The sequence below is a fragment of the Diadema setosum genome, chromosome 4 (assembly GCF_964275005.1).
Source record: "Diadema setosum chromosome 4, eeDiaSeto1, whole genome shotgun sequence".
Taxonomy (NCBI): Eukaryota; Metazoa; Echinodermata; class Echinoidea; order Diadematoida; family Diadematidae; genus Diadema; species Diadema setosum.
Window position 1 is genome coordinate 41,979,679 of NC_092688.1, and position 22,881 is coordinate 42,002,559.

A 22,881-nucleotide genomic window follows, 5' to 3' on the forward strand; every position below is an offset into this window, starting at 1 on the left:
ATAATTGAGAAAAAAAAAAGAGTTCGAAGATAGCAAGTGATGTGCCATTATATTCGAGACAAACTTTTCATTTTGGGAAATTTGTGTCTCATTATCATTATCATGCGACACAATCTTAAAGATGTAATACATTTGTGTGTGTGTGTGTTTTTTTTTTGTTTTTTTATGTGAGCAATACTTTGAAAATCAGTGTACAGTTATATTATTTTAATAATTTGAAAACGATATCTATATTTTCATGGCATTGTTGACATGCATAACATAGGCCTATTCTTTCATGCTGTAAATGAATGAGAATTCATGTAATTAAAAATAAAACCAGAAATGAACAAAAACCGGCAAAATCACTCTCATGGCGTCCTTTTGCTTTATTTCATCACTTATTCGAAGAAGTGAATGTCACTTCATTCTTTTTTTGAATATTACTTGGAAACTTCATATAAGCTGTCATAGACTCCAACAACATAACCTCAAATTGCTGTGCATTTTTTAACACTGGTTAAGGCTGCATGAGTGGTTCCTATCCTTATATTTATATAATTACTACGTTATATTCTCCTGACAGACACCTCAATCAATCTTTCATGTTTAAGTTGAAGAGTAATGACACTTTTTTTTATTTAAAGTGGAAGGTATAAACAGAATGGTAACTATTCCACTTAACCCATTAGTCACTGGAATGTCGAAACCACCGGTCTGTAATACTCCCTAAATCGCCTGAATAAGTGTACACATCTAAAAACATGAATATTCATGAGTTTGGAGAATAATAGACTGAGTATAACTATAATTGCCCACATGTTACTTTTATGATTACCAATAGTTTTTGCAGAAAAACATGAAAGTTATGCTCGGTCTATAGGAAAATTAATGTACAGTTCAGTGTTTTTGTTAATCATATTAATACTTAGCAATGATAGACAGAACTGATAATGTCATTGACAGAATCTTGGTTTGGAAGTTTGGTTTTCTTCTGTGGGCGTATCCATGTAATCTGAAGAAAAATGTTAGAAACTTATCATAACATTTATTGCACACATTTAGATATTCATCTGGCAACTGAGGTTATTATAAGTCAATACAAGTCAACATGCGTTTGCATTGCATAGTTCCTTTAATCCCCGTGCTATGCGCACGCTCCGATTGGGCAACAAGTCATTATAATATGCATCATTATATTTCAAATTTTCATACCTCCCTGCTAAACAAAATTGCAGAAGCCCCGGGGCCGCTAAATTGGAATAGGAAGATAGAGCGATAGAGAGGGAAAGAGAGGGGGGGGGGGGGATAGGATCGTAGGGAGAGAGAGAAAAAAAAATCTCATGAAATGCTCGTACGTGTACTGTACCCAGGAAGTGACCTTTGCTCCCATAGACAGTGCACACATTATTATGAGGGCACAATACAAAGCGGAAGCTACACACATTATTGAGAGCAGAACACACCGGAGAACATGCAAACTTCCTCTTTTGCTCGTATGTTCTTTCTTCTTTTTCCGGTTACGTGGGTAGAATGTTATCTTTCGGTTTCGCTCCAGGAGCTCAAAGAGTACGAATATTGTAAAGTATTCACTGGCATTCATTCGATTCCTTTATGATGAACTAGCGTGGTCGTGTTCCCGTCGGTTTGCCTGTGAGCGGGAAGAGAACGATTATTTCCGTGAGTATTTCTGCCCACATAAACAAAAATAGGCCTATTTTTCTTTGAAATTCTTTATTTTGTTATCATCGAATTGAGGTCATCGTGTCTCAAATCACGAAATTCTCCAAAAAAGGGAAATAGTGAGCATAATTCTCTCAAGAGTTCTTTGGTTTCGGCAAAGGTTTTTTTTTTTTTTTTTTTTTTTTTTTTTTTTTTTAAGCGTAAGCCCTTTCCTGATGCATACATTGTGGATTTATTCTTTACAACATCCGTCTTAACAATGTTTGATGACTGTGGAACAATCACATTATTAAAGTATTGTGCTAAAGTGATATACACAGGAGTTTTACAGAGCCATGGCAGCTCAGTAAATGTTGCCAAGTGGGGTGTCTTTGGATGTACCACGCCAACAGTAGATGTTGCCAAGATTAACCCAACTCTGGAAGTGTAGTTTAATACGAAGGTGTGATTTATAAATGAGGTCACGCCTTGAACAATGATAATTGACGAATATAAGCATAACGGTGGTGGTAGCATAATATGTTATTACGTTATACGACTATGAATTTATACAAATCGTATCAAATCTATAAACAAATAATCAAGCACTTTTTACTAATTCTGTGTTTGACATATCGGATTCACAACAGGCACAGTGAATAGACTTACATGTTCCAAATATCGGGTAAATTAGCATCCTTGTGGCTTTGATTTTTAACATTTTACAGAAAATAACGAAAATTTGAAATTGGCGCCATAATGTAGGGGAGATCGAGCTCTACAACGTAATACCCATAATTTAATAACCCAAAAACAAAACAAAGAATTGCGATAACGACCTTCTTGTTCTCAGTCAACAAAATGTTATCAATAATGAACATGGTTTTCTAGGGGAGCTAGCTGTTTGGAGCAGACTGTTTCGATACCATGGCAATGGACTTTAAGAAGCTCAAGAAGGAGTTTCGGGAGACTCCGGGGAACCTTGAGAAACACCTGCCGAAGGTGCTGGAGTGCATCAAACAGGATGAAGGAGGTAGAAGGAGCTTCATGAAAGAGTGCCAGTCAGAAGTTACCAACGATTTGTTTAAAGAGGTGAAAAAAATGTGAGTAGAACTCGATTTGTTTCATCCGGGATCTTCTATCCTGTGAGAACGCTGACATGGCCATGATGACTGAGATTTTATAGTGAAGTGTGGTCTGGACTGTTCAAGAAGCGGACATGCCAGACATCCTATAATGTAACTAATATTCGTCTGTGCGTTTATCTATTTACCAACGTGTTCTATGAATCTTACTCATCTGATTTTATTTACTAGCACCTAGGAAGGGGTCAAGCAGACTTTCTTTAACAGCGTTTAGGGTATAGATTTGAACATTCACAAACACGGACAAACGTAACATGCATTGTAAGCAATGAGGTGGTCGTAAGAGTGCCAAGTGACTTTAATGACACAGCCTAAGCTAACACGAACCAAGACAGTACGACAAAGAGTACATATAACTTAACTGTCAAGATACCTAAAAAATATAAGAAACGAAGCATAAGATATATTTCCAATATATTGTAATGATAATATCTTACGTTTTGTCTCTAATATTGTTTTAGCAATGTGCCATGTAAATGAAGAACGTTGCATATTGCTGGAAAATGATGATGCAACTCTCCTGGACTGCTGTGTTATAAAGCTACCGTGAATAAATAGCATTACCATGTAATTATTTTCACTTGATTATCTTAACATTTGTTTTAATAGTTTCATGTCTCTCTCTATGGATTTGTTCTGTGTAAATCTTGTCACATTTTCATTAGGTTCCCTACACCAATCAATGTAGCCAGCACGGATGCACGTGATGCTGCTTGTGTCTTTTCCAGCAATATCATGTGCAACATGGAAGTCATGTGCCTTCAGATAATTTCTATTTAGTTTGTACTGCAGACGGGCTACCAAGTGAAGTCATAGCTGTGTTTGTGTGGTATTCCCCTGGGTTCCTGCACATTTACGAAACTGAAATGCAATGTTATCCTTTATAAAGAAGAGTGGTCGTTTTGCGGGTTATAATCATGGTATTGATATGTTATTAAAACTATTTTTTCTCTCTCTGTCTGTCTGTCTGTCTAAGTCTATTAAGATTTTTTCTCTTACGTTTGTTTACATAATCTTTTCATTTGTCAGTATCGCACCCGATGCGACTATCCAGATAACTGCAGGTGAATAAGTAAGAGTCGTATACGGCTTTCTTGTCGTGAGCAATGTTTTCTATCTTGTAGGAAAAACAAGCACGAGGCTCTGATGGTACAAATATGCATCGAAAGCATAAAGAAGAAGACGCAAGTCTTCTACGAACTGGTTGCAGAAATCCTCGGAGAAAAGAATTACGTAAAGTGGAAGGTACTTTATTATTTCATGTACTCCTTTATGAAAAATGAACTCATATCTTACACAGGGCTCCACATTAGCGATGGCCTGGTGGCCTGGTGGCCCAGGGCCACTAAAAAATTGGTGTCGGGCCACAAGATTTATCTCTTGGTGGCCCGATTGGGCAAATACGATTCAAAATGGATAGTTACTTTTGCTTTTATTTTGGACCACTATACATATCCTTTTAAGGGCCACTAAAATTTGAGATTTACGATGTTAGTGCCCCTATCAGGCCACCTGACAAAAAAAAAAAAATGTTATTGTCGAGCCCCGAACAATAATTATGTTCACATGTTATGTTCACAACCCACACCTATCGATTTGAAGAGTACCTCAGCACACCATTTTGCGTATATAGGGTACTGACAAGAAGCTGTTTAAGTTCAAGTTTTGACAAATTTTGGAATATTCAAAGGCGAATTCGAAAAACAACACTATAGATAATATATATATATAATATTTATTCTACAACTTATTTTGAACAATTACTAACTTTCATTCATTTCTAAAGTCAATGTGATACAAACTGTTGTCACCTTCATCTTCATCTGTGTCACTCCTTGTGACACAGTCACTCAAGAGTTAATCCTGTATTCAAACATATTGATACTTTTATTTACACTAAAATTCTTTGTCTAATTTTTTCCATGAATATATGTATGTATGTATGTATATATATATATATATATATATATATATATATATACATACATACATACCAGGAGCATGATACACTGGTGGATCACTATACGGTGAATGCGAGGTTACGTTGACCTGTTATTTAGAAATACTGCCTAACCTAACATTTCAGCAGCGAGAAAACACCAATTACCCTCATCAATAGTATTGCCCTCAATCATATTCTGTCCATCATTCCGTACCCATAGCTCCGTATCCTCTCTGCCATCTATTATTACCTTGTTATTCCTGATATAAGCAGAGCTAGTTCATCTTTCTCTTCTCAACATCAGGGTCACGAGGATGAGATGAAAATGATGATCGAATTCCTCAAGGAGCCGATCGAATGGATCCCCAGTAACGAGGACGAATTGGAGACGATGAGGAACAACCCGTCTTGGTCCGAATTCGGATGTGCCCTGAGGGATGCCGTAGATAACATGCTGCAAGCATGCAGGTAGAGTTCGATGTCTTTCGGTGGACTGAGGGGGACTGCACTGCTTAAGTTTTCGCGCCTGAAAAAAAAAAAAGGAATCATCGTGCCAGCTTACTTTGCTCTACCAAATGTATATCAGAAAAAATCTGGGTGAAAACAAAAATTAAATAAACATATGTACCTTTCTATGGAAAAAAAAGAAAAGAAAGGAAATCCCTGTTTCGTCAGGGATGGTTCTTATACAGAATCTATTCCATTGTAGGGGAACCAAATTCTTTTCCATTTCTTTGTCTGACTTTTAGATTCACAAAACAAAGGCGCATTTTAAGTGGCCACATGTATTAAGTCTGACTAAAGGGACCTTTAATCGTAATTAACGTGAAATGATTTTGTTTGCTTGGACAAGTACTAGGAGTAGCTGATAGAGAGCCCTCTCAAGCAAATAAATTAAGATTCGTTTGAATTGATTTGAATTGAATTTAATGGCAGGGTTACCAATATCATGACATGCGATGATTTTATTTTTGTATCAATGATCAGTAAGTGTACCAATTAGATGAATTCCCAGTGTTTGTTTACAAATTTTTGTGTTGATGTTGCAGCCGAGATAAACTCATGAAGAAGGTGAACGTATTGCTTGCTGAGCTCGTCACGTCGTGTCTGAAGAGTGCGTCAGCCATGCACGTCATAGTTGCGCTGGCCGTCCTGCAGGCCAGCGACATGAGCTGGGAGGTATGAACGCGCCTACTGTTAAAGTTCATTAAAACATTACAATGCAATTTTTTTAGTTGCTTGAACTGTTCCAGTGGATTTGTATTCATTATAAATATTTAAATGTTATTGTAACATCTTTGATAATGACAATACATTTCATTTAACTTTTACCGTTTAACGAGACAACGCATAAGTGTTATCAAATTGATAATGTTTCAATATTTGATGCAAATAATAATCACTTATTAGTGACAAGATTAATGGGGATGATTGCAATTATCAAACTGATATCATAGCAAAATGACGCTGTCCATACACGTTTCAGAGAATTTGTGTTCACTTCCTTTGTTAATCGTCGTTTGGATTCCACTTCACTACCATAATGAGCATACTCTACGCTTTATACATGTTATATAAGTGCCTGAAATATTTGTACTAGGTATATGACTTATCGGATTGACATGAATGGTAAATACTTTTGGGGCTAATTTTGCATGAACTGATCTCAAAATGCAGCCCTGACAACGACAAGCCACAAGACAACAATCACTTAGCAGTGATGATCTCGAAATCGCGTGTTTGGGTATACAGCATTAATAGTAGCTTATAGAGCATATTCTTTGTTTACGCCGCGTTAATATCTTTTCTGCGCATGTGATTGTAAAGTAGTCTGTAAAATCCATATCCTTTATCATTGCACTGCAAAAAGTCCGGTGTTAAATAGTGAACACCGAGCTGGTGTTAAATTTTCGGTGCTAATTTATGGTGTTAAATTAACACCTCTGGGTGTCATTCCCAAATATAAAACTGTTTTTTAAAGAGTTTCTTAGTAATTGCACTTCCTGTTGATTTTTAATTTAAACAAGACGATCAAGAATTTTATATTAAAGTACTAGATTTTTGAAAAAATGTGAAAATCAATTTACACCACAGTAACACCAGCTGGTGTGGTCTCTTATTGAAGCTGGACGGGTATTAAACCATTGATATTAACACCAACAAATATCAAATCAACACCATGTGGTGTCATTTTTGAATTAACACCAGTACAGTGTCAAAATAACACCAGGTACAGTGTCAAATTAACACCACGAAGTGTCAGGTGAACACTTTTCAACAGCATCACAGTGCATTTTCTACACCTGTGGGTGTGGTCCTCTATTGAAGTTTGATCGGTGTTAGATTTAACACCCATGGTGTTAAATCTAACACCGATGTTTTTACAGTGTGCCCCAACGAAGTAGGCCCTATACACTTTTTGGTATTAACCGTGAATCGCTTTGATTTCCCGTCATGTTTTTGTCGCAGTATAATCCTAGCTCAGAGTGAATGACAGGAATGAGGTCTACGGGCTGTTTTCTTTCGAACCGTATTTTTTTGTTGTTGTTGTTGTTGTGAGCATTGATAAATAAAGAACATAATTACATCATGGAAGAAATGTAACCCGTACATGTTTGTTTGTTTTTTCCATCAGGGATGTGAGAAACTCATTCCAGACATCCTTGGTGCATTCGAAAAATGGATACGACGAGACGAGACCGACCTCGTCGAGAATGTCGACAACAAACTTCTCGCCGAGTTATTCTTCCCTTCCGGGGTTGTGGGTGTCGCTGGGTATAAAGGGGCGATTGTGGCAACATTGAGATGGTTTCATTTCATCATTTTATTTCAATTTCGATAAAAGTACAGAGTACAATATGACATTTGAATATACAAAAATTTACTGTACAGTATGGCTTTTGCATATTCAAGCGAGATCAATGCAGCTTTTTTTAAACAATAAAACAAAACACACTTTTAGGAAATATAGAGACAAACTTTAAAGGGGATGGCTACTAACTGATCAGTGGGAATGCTGTGGGATGATTGTTCCAATTCTTGTGGGATTCATTTAAGAGTACATTATATATCTATTGTTGTGTGAAATTTATTTGCTTCAGAATGGTCTCATATTCAAGTAATGTGCAGTTTAATGTTTCCAGGTTAGCATGCCTGGTCAGTGACGGGGCATTAATCTGCACATTACTTGAATATGAGACCACTCCGAAGCAAATAATTTTCACACAGCAGTAGATATATAATGTGCTCTTAAATGAATCCCACAAGGATTGGAACAATCATCCCTCAGCATTCCCACTGATTCGCACTGATCGGTTACTAGCCATCCCCTTTAACTGAATGTGTATTAAGTAAAAAGATGTCGGAAATGAAGGGAACTGCTAAAAAGCCTAGCTCTCAGGCCCCTTGTGAGTATTAGATAATGATAGTCGTCAAACAAAACGATAAGACAAATTGCCTGAGAAACACGGAAACATAAAACAAATTAAACGCACACAATAACGCACACAAACATAAACAAAGCAGCTTTCTTACATACGCGTTGAAAGAATAAACAAAAGGTCAAAGAAGACAGAAAGAAACGGACAGGATGACGAGGACAGAGAAAGGAGCAAAGGAGAAAGAGTTCAAGGATCAATTCCTTGAAGATGCAAATCCCCAGTAATATAGGAATTAATAAGAAAATCTTTGATTTAAAAGTAAAAGTATTGAAACTTTAAAGATCTTCTTGTCTGCTACTATCAAGAGATTAAAGATTTTGTAAAAATCGTCCTAGACAATGGCAAATGAAATTCATTAGATTGTCTGGTGGGATATGAATATACACTTTTATTTTAGATAAACATAGAGTCAAACACAAGAGGGAGCGAATGGTTTATTAGTTTGTACATAAACTGTCCTGAATTTAAACAATACCAATCATTAATTTGTTAAACATCGTTTTGATAAAACAAAACATTATGACATCCCCACGATTGCTTACAAATAATGCAAAGATCTTTTTTTTTCTGCAGTAATAACATTCTTTCTAAATACGAGGAATAAGTGTTACCCCAGGCGAGAATGCCATAATTCAGATAGTGTTAAATCAAAGATGAGTATATAATAAAAAGTTTGTTTAGGCTAACAAAAATTGACTTTGTTGATTACACTTATATATATATAATTATACATATATAGATGATACGGAAAATTGAATCATATGCAAATTCCAGGTAACCCAATTATCGAGAATCAAACAGGAATTCAATTTAAGTAAAACTGAATGTTCTATGGCTGTATTATCCAAGAAAATGTTCTGGGGTAATTTTTCCAAAGAATTACTCAAAAGTATACATTCAGTTTTTCGAAGATTGATTGACAGTTTGTTTGCTTTTATCCAATAAAGTAACCTGATTTGTCAATATTCAAAGTATCAATCAATTACTCAGGATTACAGTCAGAAATAAACACATTTGAATCATCAGCGAATAATTAAAAAGACAGAATTCTTAGAGAACAAATAAAAGCGGTCAAAGTGAGCTTCCTTGAGGTACATCTCAAATCTTGCATAGTAGATGTAAGGCTATTCTTATAAATCCTAGAAACCACATTTCTGTGCTCTGTGATACATTTAGTTATGCTTTACTTTAGTTCATTGTCAGTTTTTTCTAGCATCGAATAACATTAGATTTCATTGGTGCCCTATTTTAGTCCCGTCATAAACCATTATTATATTACCAGTTGCAGAATCGTTAGAAACCTCTTACATCGCTGAATCTACATCTGATCCTTGAATTAGCGACACTTTTTTTAATATAGATGTAGAAGTTAATATTTTTGTTTGTCTTGAGTGGTATATATATTTTTGTTAATTTCTTCCACCATTATGTTCACGAACCGTGTGCAGATTTATTCAGTTTAAGCAGTTTCCCCTAATACCTCAGATAGAAAATGTGCAGTGAAAATCAGAGGTGCAAGTTTAATTCTTACAAGGCCAAGATTTTGAAACTATATACAGTATAATATATAAATGTATGTATATATATATATATATATATATATATATATATATATAGATGTTTACATATATTTTTTTTTTTGATATATAAATATATATATATACATATATATATATATATATATATATATATATATATATATATATATCATATACTTACTTACTTATCCCGGGCTTCGACGGGATAATCCTTAGGATTTGTCGTTTCTATATCGTACACAGGAAAGCTGATGTGAAGTCCCTCGTGGTCATCATGGAATACTGTATGGATCAAGAATTGGAAGATGATGAAGATGGACTCTCGGCACATGGGTCAATTTTGCGTAATATTATCTACATGTTCGTGATGAAGGTAAGCGGTACTCCTGAAGTTCGTAGAATTTAGTTCGGACAATCTTGTCTTTGAGCATTAACCTGATAGGATTTGCATTGTTCTCTGTGTAGTGATTCGTTTTTCACAACCATATTATGCTATACAACGTATATTTAGTATGGAGATTTTCTGAAATTTACAACTGGATTCCTTACCAGAATAAATGTCAAACGAAATAACAATCTTTCAGAAAGGCGCTTTCAACAATTAAAGTTGAACTTGTCAAAAGAAATTATTTTAGCCGACATGATTTCACAAAGTAAAAGATTGACTTCCTTGATATTTCTTGTTTCCCCCCAGATCAAAATACACGTTTTGCGGGGAGTGAAGTATGAGGAGGGGAAGGTGACCTTGTCCACGGACTATAATATTATTGTGATTTTTGGATCGCGCATTGTTATGTGTATCTAAATTTGCCAAATGAACCAACTTAGTACATCTTCAAGATTTTTATACTTATAAATCATAGATTTATTGTGCGCGTGAAAAAAAAAAAAGTATTCCAAGCTGCTGTCAAATTGAGAGCGATAAAATTTTTTTTTCCATAGAGGCATTTCTTGTAGTTTCCTTCCAGTGTCCAGGCATCTTTATGTTGGTTCCAAATATCTATACAAAATGGATTTTATCGTTATAATGAATATCATTGCAATTCAATATTATTGGTAAGAATTTTTATTAATCAATCACTGGTTATCTTATGTTTTATCATATTCATGTACGTTTTCTTTAATTTTGCACTCATACAAAGAACTTTCAGAAGCCTAAGCTGATTAGCAACTTCATTCCTTGCGTCGTCAAGCTGCTATCTTGTGACGTCACAGAATTGGAAAGCGCCGCCGGTACAATCTTCGCCGTACTGCAGCAGAATGTCGAAGTGCTCGCTCCGTACACTGAAACTATCATAGATGCCTTTCTGACCAAGGAGAGCATAAGATCGTCACTCGGAAGTAAGCGATACAATTTACAAAATTACAAGCCTTAATTGTTTGAAGGTCATTTATAAGTTCATGTTCATATTTCAGATAGAAAAAAAAAAAACAGAGGAGAGAAGAGTCTTATTAGAATCGGATAATCCGGGAAAGCCATCTATTACGGCTTGCAAATCTAATATACAGTTGTTATCGGTCAACAAAATGTACTGCTAATTTGACGTGATCATATTGCAATCCTCTCAAAAGTCTTTCGCTTGACTGCATACAATAAAAAAGAATGCTATCTTTTGCATCAGAACGTGTGTAGGGAGTCTGCAGTGAATACGTTCTCCTTTCAAGGAGTTACGGTTACTCAATTTTCTTTTCATGATTAAGTTCTAATTCATTGAAGTCGTCACTTGATTCAACTTGCATTTGTGATGAAGATAAAGAGTTCAACGTTGAACGAGTTAATTCCATCCTCGTTAAGTTGAGATTAGACCTGTTAAAAACAAACAAAAAATAATAAGAAAGTATGGGATACTTTTTAATGATAAAGTTAAGCATATGTAACAAGTGAGGTAGCACTAGAAGAGTTTTTTTTTTTTTTTTTTGCTCTTTTGTTAGACTTAGGCCTACTTTGCAGTGTTTGAAAATGGCGCTTAGCCCATTTTGCGATGAAACTCTTCAAATAATTTCATTTACACAAATTGAATAATAGAATTCTTTAAGCTTTAGATTGCTTTAAGATTTCTCATTTGTCAGACTTTAATGGTGATATCACTGCTCTTATCTATTTTTAAGTCTACCTGATTAAAAACTTGAGTTTCCTTTTGCCCCTTTTGTGTACTTCCAGTGCTGATTGGCACAGAAAACCCCATATCATTGTATACACTGTTTACAGTCCCTGGCGCAGAGAGGGAGCAAAATCCCAGATATACCTGTCCTATGCTGCACTGCTTAAATCACAGTAAAAATGAAATATAACAAATGTATATACACCTCATTTTTCCCTTGAATGTTTGCCTCTTTTTCAGTCCCCTCTTTTTTTTTCGTTGTTTTTTTTTTTTTTTTCGTTTTCTTTTCTCCTGTCGAGGGTTGTACGAGTCGGATGCAGGGGTAGATATTGTGGTGTAACTCCCATATCCTATAGTACAAAGTGCGCGTTGACACAGTTAAGCTCCACATAAAGTCACGGCTGTTATCATTATTTCACATATTTATGATTTGCTTGTTTCTCGACACCCAGTGACCCTGAAGGGATTTTTTCAGCATAATCCGGATGGAATTCTATCGCGCCTTGACGACCTCATTGAGTGCATGGACGACATGGCATCATCTGAGAAATCACCTCTTTACATGCTTCTTCACGACGTGGCCAAGAAGAATCCAGAGGTGAAACAAAAATCACAATAAGAATAGAGGACGATGTTTCATACAATTATAGAAAAGAGGAGCAAAACGTATAAATACGATATAATGCTTTAGGTAATTGATTCTCTACTCATGTTTCTGGCGATTGTCTACGGCTAACTTAATAATTATCATACGGACTAAGGATATTGATTGAGGTTGCGATGGGTTAGTTGAGATGACTATATCATAAGAGTTGTTTTTGAATGGAATTTCTAAGGAGAAAGCTAGCAACAATTAGTCCTCCTACTAAGAAAGCCCATTTATTATGCAACCCGAACCCATCCCCGATAGACCTATTGCTGTGATGAGACTGAGATGAAACTTTATTTCAAACCATAGCCATGGTAACACAGTATTTGAAGAAATTATATGATAGAATTGTTTCCAAAAGGTGAAATATAACAAAATCGAGATAACGTGCTTAATACACTTTTCATACTTAATACACTTCAAAGAAAAAGCATTCTTTGATGATAATGGAAGAAGTGGGAAGTATTTGAATATAAACAGTACCACTCTATGCCAAAAAAAAAAAACAATCTTTCAGATACTATTGATTAAAAGACAAAGAATAGTCATCTCAGTCGTATTCAGTCATCTTCAATTTGTTTAAAAGCCACTTAAATGATTGATTACGAAAGAGAGTGAACACAAGCTTGAAAATACCTAATTCCAATTGGATATTTCGTGCAGGCCCTCGAAGCGCACATTGATTTTTTGCTGGAGGATATGTCAGATGCCATCCTGTCTGTAGTGAACTTCATGGTCGTGTCAGAACTATCCCTTCACTACCCGAAAAGATTCGAGAGCCATCTTGACAAGTGCATCCAAATATGGGAGCAGAACCCTTACGTCACTGTGCAAGCCTCAAAGATTGTAGCAAGTGTGGGTCGCATCAGCAAGGTAATAGAACACGACTTTTTAATGTATGGCAGACTCCAGCAGGAAAATATGAGGATGAACAATACTTACTTAAACATTTCGACTGTGTTGATGTTTGAACCCATAGTAATGTCATATATTTTGTGTTCGTATACTTTAACATGCAGTTAAAATGTCTGTGGAGACTGCCAGTCTGGAGCACTAACTCCTTATCAGGAAAGAACGGATGTTGTATTCCATTAGCCCATCTAGATATTTCATTAAAAAGAAAATTATTGAATGCACTGTTTATTTCTTGTTATTCAAAAAGAAATAAAAAAAATTACACAGTTATTCAAATTACGATGACATCAGTCATAAAGTTCTCATGTATGAATACCTAAACAGTAATCCCTCACAAGAGCATGAACTTGAATTTAAACAAAAACAAAACTAAGCAAAAGAAAAGAAAAGAAAAGAAAACAAAGCAAATGGCGCAAGAGATATGTTTTGCAGTCGACCAGGTTTAGCAGCTACCAGAGAATCTACATATCAATGAAATATCGTCATAAGCTGTTTGAAGGGAACTGGAAGATGAGGTAATAACTATAGCGCAATACTGAAATTCGTCATGCCGTACTACACTGTGAAAAAAAAAAAATGTTTTATTCAGACATCAAAGGACACATTCGAAACAAAATTGACGTGTAGTAAGAAATCTGGATGAATTCCAAAGAGGTGATATCTCCTAACTCTAAAAATACCTTCCTACACATACAGCAACACGCAGAAAAGAGCCTTGAGATCCTATTCGGGAAGCTTGCAACCATCGACCCAATGTACACCAGCTTGGTTCTGATGGAAGCGAAGCGGGTGGCTCAGGCTTATAAGGAGTCTATGGAGCCGTACAGATCACAGATAGAGAAAATGAAGACATCCCAGCAGATGGGCGTTCCCGATATGGCCCAGTCTATATTGGACTATCTGGAGGACAGGAGGTGTGTGTTCTCACTGGTCATTCTAGTATTTTTTTCTGTACTACTCAAAGTGGTGAAATAAACGTAAAATCGTCTAAATATTAGACATACAGACAATACAAAATACAAGATATTTCTTTAAGATAATTTAGCTAGAGAAAATTAGACTATCCGCTCAAGGGCTATGTATGTTTTTTGTTCGCTTGTTTGCTTGTTTGCTTGTTTGTTTTTGCTGTGGTCATCGCTGGACGTGAAGGCTACACGTTTTGTAATGCCGCGGTCATGGAGATTAATAATAAAAAGAGAATGTAATCAAAATAGAACAAATGCACCACAGTCGTATTTTCATGGCATGATAAAAGAACAATATTCATTTACATGTACTTTCTTCAGACATTATTGAGAATGGTCCAATCCTTAAAGGCAGCCGATCGCCATCCCTTGTGGTACGTAAACTCCGAACGACCGAAGTTTGTGCATGCAATTGCGCAATGCCAGACTCGGTGCTACAGCCATAAACGTGTGGGACAATGCTGCAACTGAGACACGTGTGTGTGTGTGTGCGTGTGTGTGTGCGCATCATACACAAACATTGTCACCGCGAGCTGCGGTGATTGTAGGAGAGAGGCCAGAAGACGCGTGGCTCTTTTGGCTTTTCTTCATGCGCATGCGCATTGAGAGTGTGCGTCCATTCGGAAGCTCTCGTGGCTCGCTCGGACAGCCATTTTTGGTTAGGAGATTTGTAGCATAGAGCTCTTGTAGGTTAGCGTGTTGTTCGCTGACCCATTGAGCCAGCGCTATTCTCATTCGGGGTCACTACATTTGATATAGAATGGGGGAGGCAGCGCGTTGCGTTCGTCTCCGTGCCGCACAAACCACTCGCCACGATTGAGTACCTTTAACATCATTTTGTTATATGTAAGTAACAAGTCGGAGGATTATGTACTTTTCGTTAAAAAAAAAAGGAAATGAAATTTTAGAGACACCATCGCTGTGCCAAATAAAAGTTATTGTCGCACTCGATGTACAATCAAATTTCCGACGCGTATTTTGGTCCGTCTCTCGTCTGCAGTTTGCAGAGCCTGAGTGAGAACCTCGAGGAGCAGCGAGAGGACATCGATACCCTGGACTCCCGCGTGGCGGGCACGGACGAGAACGTCAAGCGACTTGACGAGACCGTGGAGCACCACGGCGACGAGATCAGGGACGTGAAGAGCGACGTCCACGAACAGGGAGAGAGGCTCGAGGAACTGAAAGAGGTCGTCGACGAGACAGTCGACAAAGTCGATGAGATCGATCATAAAGTGAGCAGTGCTTCTTGAAAGCGGTATACTACTCGCGCCTTCACTTAGCGTGTTCTCAGACCTCTTGAATCATGTCTTGAATAGATGGAAAGTAGACGTGGGAGTATCACTGCTAGTGCTAATATTGGCTAATCGCTTGATTTTCGCTCCTCCGGTGTACTTTGAGAAAGAAGACTTTCTTGAGTTTCTCTTCGTCGTTTAGTATTCTAGGGTAGCGATAACATCAATGCGTTTGATAAATTGCATTTAGAACTCTTTATCAATGACCGAATGCAATTTTATAACTTTGGTAGTTTTCTGACGAATTCCCCAATGAGATATTACTTGAGTATTGACAACAATATTTTGTGAGAGAATTTGTAAACTGTGTTATCCAGTAATTTATTCACCATCAGCAAACTGTTTTATGCAGGCCGTCAGATGAAAGGAATGGATAAATACATGTATGTGCAATACAAACACCAAAATTAGATTCTTGTTTGTATGGGGGTTTTCGAGCATTGTTTCCAAATTTAATTCAAAATAGACAAAATCGATATTACGTTGACTGCATTCTCAATGCAAAATGTAAATGATTGCTTTTGTTCCAGACGATCACCAACGCTCCAAAATGGTCCCACGATGTCTCTAGGCTTCTCAATCCTGAGCATGAGCACGACTGGCGGTTCCTCGCTGTTCGGCTCGGATACTCGGGTGAGGATATCCGTAGCTGGGCTCTATCCACCGATCCGACAATGGCTATCTTGGCAGAATGGTACAGCACGCACAAGAGCAGTGATGCAACGTTCGCCATCTTGAGTGCTCTGAAAGACATAGGACGGTCAGATGCAGCGGAGATCATCACACAAAGTCTAGAGGAAGCAGGTAAATCAGTGCAGCCCTATGCTAGAGTATGTTACAATAGTAATTATCTTGTTTATTTTTTCTTATCTCCCCCTCTCTTTATCTCTCATCGGAAGCCACTGTGAGCCATTTCAGTTACCACAAGCATACAGCTGTACCTATTATAAACAAGAGACAGTATCCACAAATTCTTAAATGTGAAATGTTCCTGTTGCATTATGTCCAATCATAACGCTGTTTGAAAGACTGGCAATCTGTATTGTATTTCTTTCCCGTGTCTCAAATTTGAGTATAGTATCCCATGACAACATACCCTGTATACGGAAACTTTCAAGAGATAACATTGAAAGAACGCGTGGGTATAATTCCGCTTCAACGTTGATATTCTCCTCGACAGACAAACTGGTTCTTCAAGCCCAACCCGAAGAGTACGAAAAAACACCTGTCGTGTTTTTAAGCTACCAATGGGACCACCAGCCCGAGGTGAAAGCTATCAAGAACCATCTTGAGATGGCAGGATTCCCTTGCTGGATGGACATCGGCCAGATGGGAGGAGGAGATCAGCTGTACGATCGCATCAACCAGGGGATGAGGTCTGCCAAGGTGGTCCTCTGCATGGTGACGGAGAAGTATTCAGGCTCTGAGAACTGCAAAAAGGAGGTAGGAATACCAAGACGTGTTTAGTAACTTACGTTATATCTAAAATACCGTATTATACGTTTTCAGTATTATCATATTATCATTGTTGGTGGAAGAAGATATCGCTATTGCTTCTAAACTTACAATCCCATTCAGAAACTAGGTAGCGTGGGGGTACCGTCGAGTGGAAAAGCTGCTCGGACATGTTCGAGAATTTCCGCAACGAATCGTGCAAAGCTATCTCAATGCTTTCTATGGGGGCAATCACACTCCCAGAGAATCTCGATCAGAGTCGACTGTACGTGGGTGCTGTTCGTAATTCCGAATGTTCGTTATTCCGAAGGTTCATTATTCCGAAGGTTCGTTAATCTGAAACACATAAATTCCCTATTCCTAGATGTTCGTTATTCTGAAAATGAGAAAGGGTTCGTTAGTCCGAACATTTGTGGTGTTATTCCGAAGGTTCGTTATTCCGAAGGCTCGTTTATCCGAAATTGAAATAGGGTTCGTTATTCCGAAAATTCGTTTATCCGAAATTGAAATAGGGTTCGTTATTCCGAAGGTTCGTTGATCCGAAATGATAAAGGGTCCGTAGCGAACCTTCGGAATAACGAGCTTTGTTTCATGTTCGGACTAACGAATCTTCGGAATAACGAACCTTATTTCATTTTCGGATTAATGAACTTTCGGAATAACAAACCTCATCACATTTTCTGATTAACGAACCTTCGGAATAACGAATCTTCGGAATAACGAACCTTCGAAATAACGAAAATTAACCTTCAGAATATTAACGAACCTTCGGAATAACGAGCTGTAACCACTGTACATTGTAGTTACCAATGAGCTTACACTCATTGGTAACTAACCGGCGCTGTTTGTGGCTTAATGTACCCCGGTGGACAGCGACCCATGAATCCCCACACTCCCGGGTCTTGAAAAACTGTTGTCATCGATCCGGAAATTGAAGCACGTCATTAGTTAAACATAATCTTTTTCTTCTGTACCATTATTTTTCCAATTAGGCGACCTTAGCTAATCATCTCAACAAACCAATTATTCCGATTCTCATCGACCGCACTCCCTGGCCACCAGAGGGCGCTATGGCCATGCTCTTTGCTCAGCTTCTGTACATTCAGTTCTACAATGAGAAAGAGTATGTGAGGGGAGAGAAGTTTTGGGACGACGCCAAGTTCTTGGAGCTCCTTGGACAGATCTCGTACCACGTCAACCCGGACGAAAGCATGGTAACCGACGGTAAGTGTTGCTGATAGATAGATAGATAGATAGATAGATAGATAGATAGATAGATAGATAGATAGATAGATAAATGAGAGTAGAGAGAGAATGATACGTCGCTGTCATTCTTTAATTCCTTTCCTTGCACTTTCCCTCTCATCTGCTAATATAGGTTTTCCCGGCCAATTTCGCACTTTTGTCAGTCCATTTGATAAAAGGTTCATTCAATTTAGCGAAAATCCTCGTCACTGCACATTATGTCATTCAAAATTGCAACTTGTTCGTTCAATTTAGCATTTCGGTCAATGAAATTCGCACATGTGCCTTTCGAATTCGTAAAACGGGCATTCAAATTGGCACGTGCTCTTCAGTCATTCAAATTCGCCAGCACTGGCGGAAAATGGTATTTCAGTCACTCAATTTCGCGTATGGGCAGTCAAATTCCAAACATGTTCATTCAAATTGGCGTAATGTTATTTCTGTTTTGAAAAGGTGAGAACCGTGATTTATACGTATTTAATTGTGAATTTTTGTTTCATTCACACACTTTTAAGTATATAGTAAAGGTATCTTTGACCCTAAATAACTCAAGTTTGTTGTTCTGTAACGCCCCTCTTCTTCCATACATGTTATCAGAACTATACATGCCATGCTTGCACCAGTACCATAGATTCACTTCACTTTCTTATGTCCAGTCATGGCAGCACGAGTTAGATACAGGCGTATCTCTCAAGAAAACAGGGAAAGAATCATAGAAGCATTTGAGGATAATAACCTTGACAAATTGATGGCTAGAGCTGATTCAAGAACTTTTATTTATTCCTAATGATAATTAACGCAATCTAGCACCCACCAAATGAAAATAATGAAACATGCAGATGAAAGAAATAATCATGTAAATTGAAACCTCCTTCTCCCAATTATTGACAAAACAAACTTAAGATCAATGTATCTGTGAATGAAATAATGCTATCGAACATTATAAACACATACACTTATTTTGAAAGTACTGTTGCAAAGGTGATATCAGAATAAAAGCATAAACGTGTCTGCTAAATTGACTGCAGTAAATGCGAAATTGGATGCCCAAGAATGAATTCGAATGAACGAGCGCAGCGTTTACGTGATCACGTGACTATATCGTGCTAAATTGAATGAGCGATTTGCGAAATGGTGCTTGTCTTACGAATTTGAACTGAAAAAGTGCTGATTCGAATGATGTAAAAGGTAATTTGAATGCTCCAAAATGAATTTGAATGAAAAGATTATAAAATTGAAATACCGAACATGCCGTCTAGGCTAAATTGTGCTAAATTGAATGCAGCAATTAGGAATTGGACTGAAAAAAAGTGCGAAATTGGCCGGGAAAACCTATAGTATTAAGAAAGTCCATTACCATTAACCTGATTATCATAATTATTATTATCATTAACATAATCATAGTCATCTTCTCTATCGGTAATGTCATAAACCTGACTTTATTTAAAGTGGTTTTCTTTAGCAAAACAACATACACCCCAACGTATCACGTCAACAGGTCTAACAAACCTTCTTTTTCTCCACTCAGAGTACCGCAACTGGGTCCCTAAAGTAGAAGACAAACCCGCCGTCACGAAGAAAGTTGAAGAAACAAAGTCAGCTGCCGTCACAATGACCTGCCCTACGGTACTGACCATCAACATGCTAAACTACAGAATAAAAAGAGTACAGCTGTATCATGGACAAAGTCGATTTCTGAAATTGCTTGACGAGTTATAAAGGCGGCGTATACATTTGCTTTGATGTGTGAAATGCGATTTCAATAATAACAAAATTGAAAAGAAAAAAAAAAGAGATCTTCAAAACATATCAAAAACCAATTAAAGCCACAAAACAAGCAAAATGTTACGTCCTACCTTGTTTGCTTATGGTACTGCATTTCAGGGTTACCATTCAATGTACAACAACTTGGGAACTTGGACATCTTTAAACGCTCATTTATAACCTGCTCGTTTGATAGATTTGCCCATTTTAGTTTCCTTTTTCATGATAACAAATCCCAGGCAGTTTGAACATAATGCGTGTTACTTTCCGGCCAATGAAGCTGATAATATAAGGTTCATAGTGAAAGACAAGCTTGCGATGCAGAATGATTGAGATGATATTGGTAAGAAAAATAACAATATTTGCAGCAATATTTACATGCATTCCAAACTGGCTTTGAAAAGAGTATTCGTCTAGAATCTGGGCGATACTTCTGACACGGATCTTATCAACAACGCTGATTGAAAAAAAAAAAAAAATCTTTTTGTCGTGAACCCATTAGGAATCTGAGGAGCATCCTTCTGTTTTCATCTCGTACCAATGGGACAAACAGCCGGAAATTAAGAGACTGTTCTCACGTCTCACCAGTCTAGGCTACCACTGCTGGCTGGACATCAATCAGATGGGTGGTGGGGATCCACTCTACTCCAAGATTGACAAGGGGATCAGGAATGCAAAGGTATGTCAGAGCCGATAGGTTGAGTTGCTTGAGAGGGATTAATGTTCCACAGACACCAATGTTGCCCAGATATATCAGGGCCGGGGGGCTCGCTCCCCCCCCCCATTTTTTTTTTTGCACCATAAAAAAAGGAATACATAAGGTGTCACCACTTTGGCCCCCCCCCCTCCACTTTTTTTTTTAATCCCAGAAGTGCGTAAGTGGCACTGATAGAAAGAAATAGAATCCTTGAAGTGTGAGTGTGTATGTGTGCTTGTCAGCTGAAGAAGCGGAAGTGGCAACCTACGGAACTACAGAAGTTGCGCTAAAGACCTTTCTTTTTTATGTTTGTTAGCTGATGAAACCCGGAAGTGGCACCAGAAGTCTGAAGTGGCTCCCCTCAACTTTTGAAAACGTGGCGCCGGCCATGTATATACAATGCTTGTTATGCAAGGGCAGTGAAAATAGGCCTAAATGGGGAACTTGTCCTCCACGCAGCTACACATTTCCTCTTCTGTGTGTGTGTGTGTGTGTGGGGGGGGGTGTTTTGGTAGTATCTTTCATGTCTTCTACTTGCAATCACCTGTGATTTCTATCTATGTATCCAGTGAAGAAAAAAATGTGCTTTACACTTCTAAAGAATCTGTGATCTGCTTGATGAGAGTATGAAGTGTGTCATTCAAAGGTTCGTTTTAATAATGGGAAAAAAAATCCCTCTACAATATTGCCATGATTACCACATGCTAAGATGTAGTCATCGGGCACAACGCCGTTCATGAGTGTGATATAGGCATAAGGGTGCTTTTGCTTCGTAATCCCTGTCTTGCAGGTCGTTGTGTCTTGCGTCACACCGAAGTACGCCCTCTCCGCCAACTGTCGTCGTGAGGTGAGTCTGTCCGACATCCTGCGGAAACCCATCGTGCCTTTACTTATGGAGCAGATGCCATGGCCGCCGGAAGGACCAATGAGCATGCCTTTCACTCAGCTACTCTACATCGACTTCACTAAAGAAGCAAGCCAAGCCAACTTCGACGACGAAAAGTTCGACGAACTCGTTCTGAAGATCCAAGAGAAGGCTCAGCCGACGCTTAAGACCTAAACATGGGTGGACCCATCATGAGAGCTACAGGTATACGGTGGTAGGTGATCGACATAGCTCAAAGTCAATCTAAAAAGACTGGCTTGTTGCTGAAACACAAGACACGGAATCGACGTCGTTTTGTCTTATCATTCAATAAAGCCACAATTAGTCACTTTTATTTTTAATTACACTCTGCAACATTTTCTTTGTATATCTAAGAATATTATACACAGGCATGCAGGCATGCTATAATATTGCTCTCTACGGTGCTCCTCTATACATCTTTTCGCTTTCATAAGAATTTGAGTGGATAATTTCAAGAACATCTCCTAATGTGCAGATTGATATATTGGAAGGTCTCAGCTTGTATTTAAATTGCTCTCTGTAGTCTTGCGATTGCAATTCAATTTAATTCAACTCAATTTTTACTTTATTTTTATTCAACAAAAGGTAATACTTTATACATATCACAATGAGGTATGTCAACGTAGGCAACATGAGAATGGGACATAATGATAAAAAATACACATCAGCTGAAAAGAAAGTTCAAAACAGAATTTGAGGCTGCACGCAAAGGATGTATTTACCTATCACAGATAAAATGCAGATGATTTTTGCGTTTAGTAGTATCTTTCCCCTACATGCCGAAGGGTGTTGGGATGTATTACTTCATCGTGTACGTGGTATGATTAGATTTCTTTCAGTGTTAAAGTTGGTGGTTTTGGAGCTGAATTTTAAGGGTGTGGTAATTGTATCTTTCCAGGGAACATGTCAGAAAAAGCAAACTAGTTGTCAATGTCCACTTTTATCTTTGTCATTACCGCTTTCAACCACTTTGCATTAACTTTCACTAGTAAAGAAGTTGGACCGAGGCGACTAACTTTAAAGGTCATATAATTTACGCTGTCACCATGTTGCCATTTCAATTTAAGATTGCTGTTGCATTTGACTCATCAACCTCTCACCGTGTAAGACACTTTGTTTGATAGAGCTTTAAAAATGAACTTGATGTGCGTGCATATTATCACAGTCTTCTTTCACGTTTAGGC

The 22,881-nt window shown here is 37.7% G+C and overlaps 1 protein-coding gene across 1 annotated transcript; it reads left to right on the top strand.

The window, feature by feature from the left end:
• The first annotated feature begins 2,568 nt into the window (after positions 1 to 2,568).
• LOC140227271 (uncharacterized) lies at positions 2,569 to 22,060 on the top strand. Its single transcript, XM_072307695.1, has 17 exons — positions 2,569 to 2,744; positions 3,911 to 4,031; positions 5,033 to 5,196; positions 5,778 to 5,907; positions 7,364 to 7,503; positions 9,950 to 10,079; positions 10,849 to 11,047; positions 12,261 to 12,406; positions 13,121 to 13,330; positions 14,069 to 14,286; positions 15,338 to 15,569; positions 16,160 to 16,433; positions 16,810 to 17,072; positions 18,077 to 18,308; positions 19,858 to 19,955; positions 20,596 to 20,772; positions 21,581 to 22,060. Exons 1-17 carry the CDS (start codon positions 2,569 to 2,571, stop codon positions 21,848 to 21,850), a joined length of 3,180 nt encoding a protein of 1,059 aa, XP_072163796.1. The 3' UTR covers positions 21,851 to 22,060.
• The last annotated feature ends 821 nt before the right edge of the window (positions 22,061 to 22,881 follow it).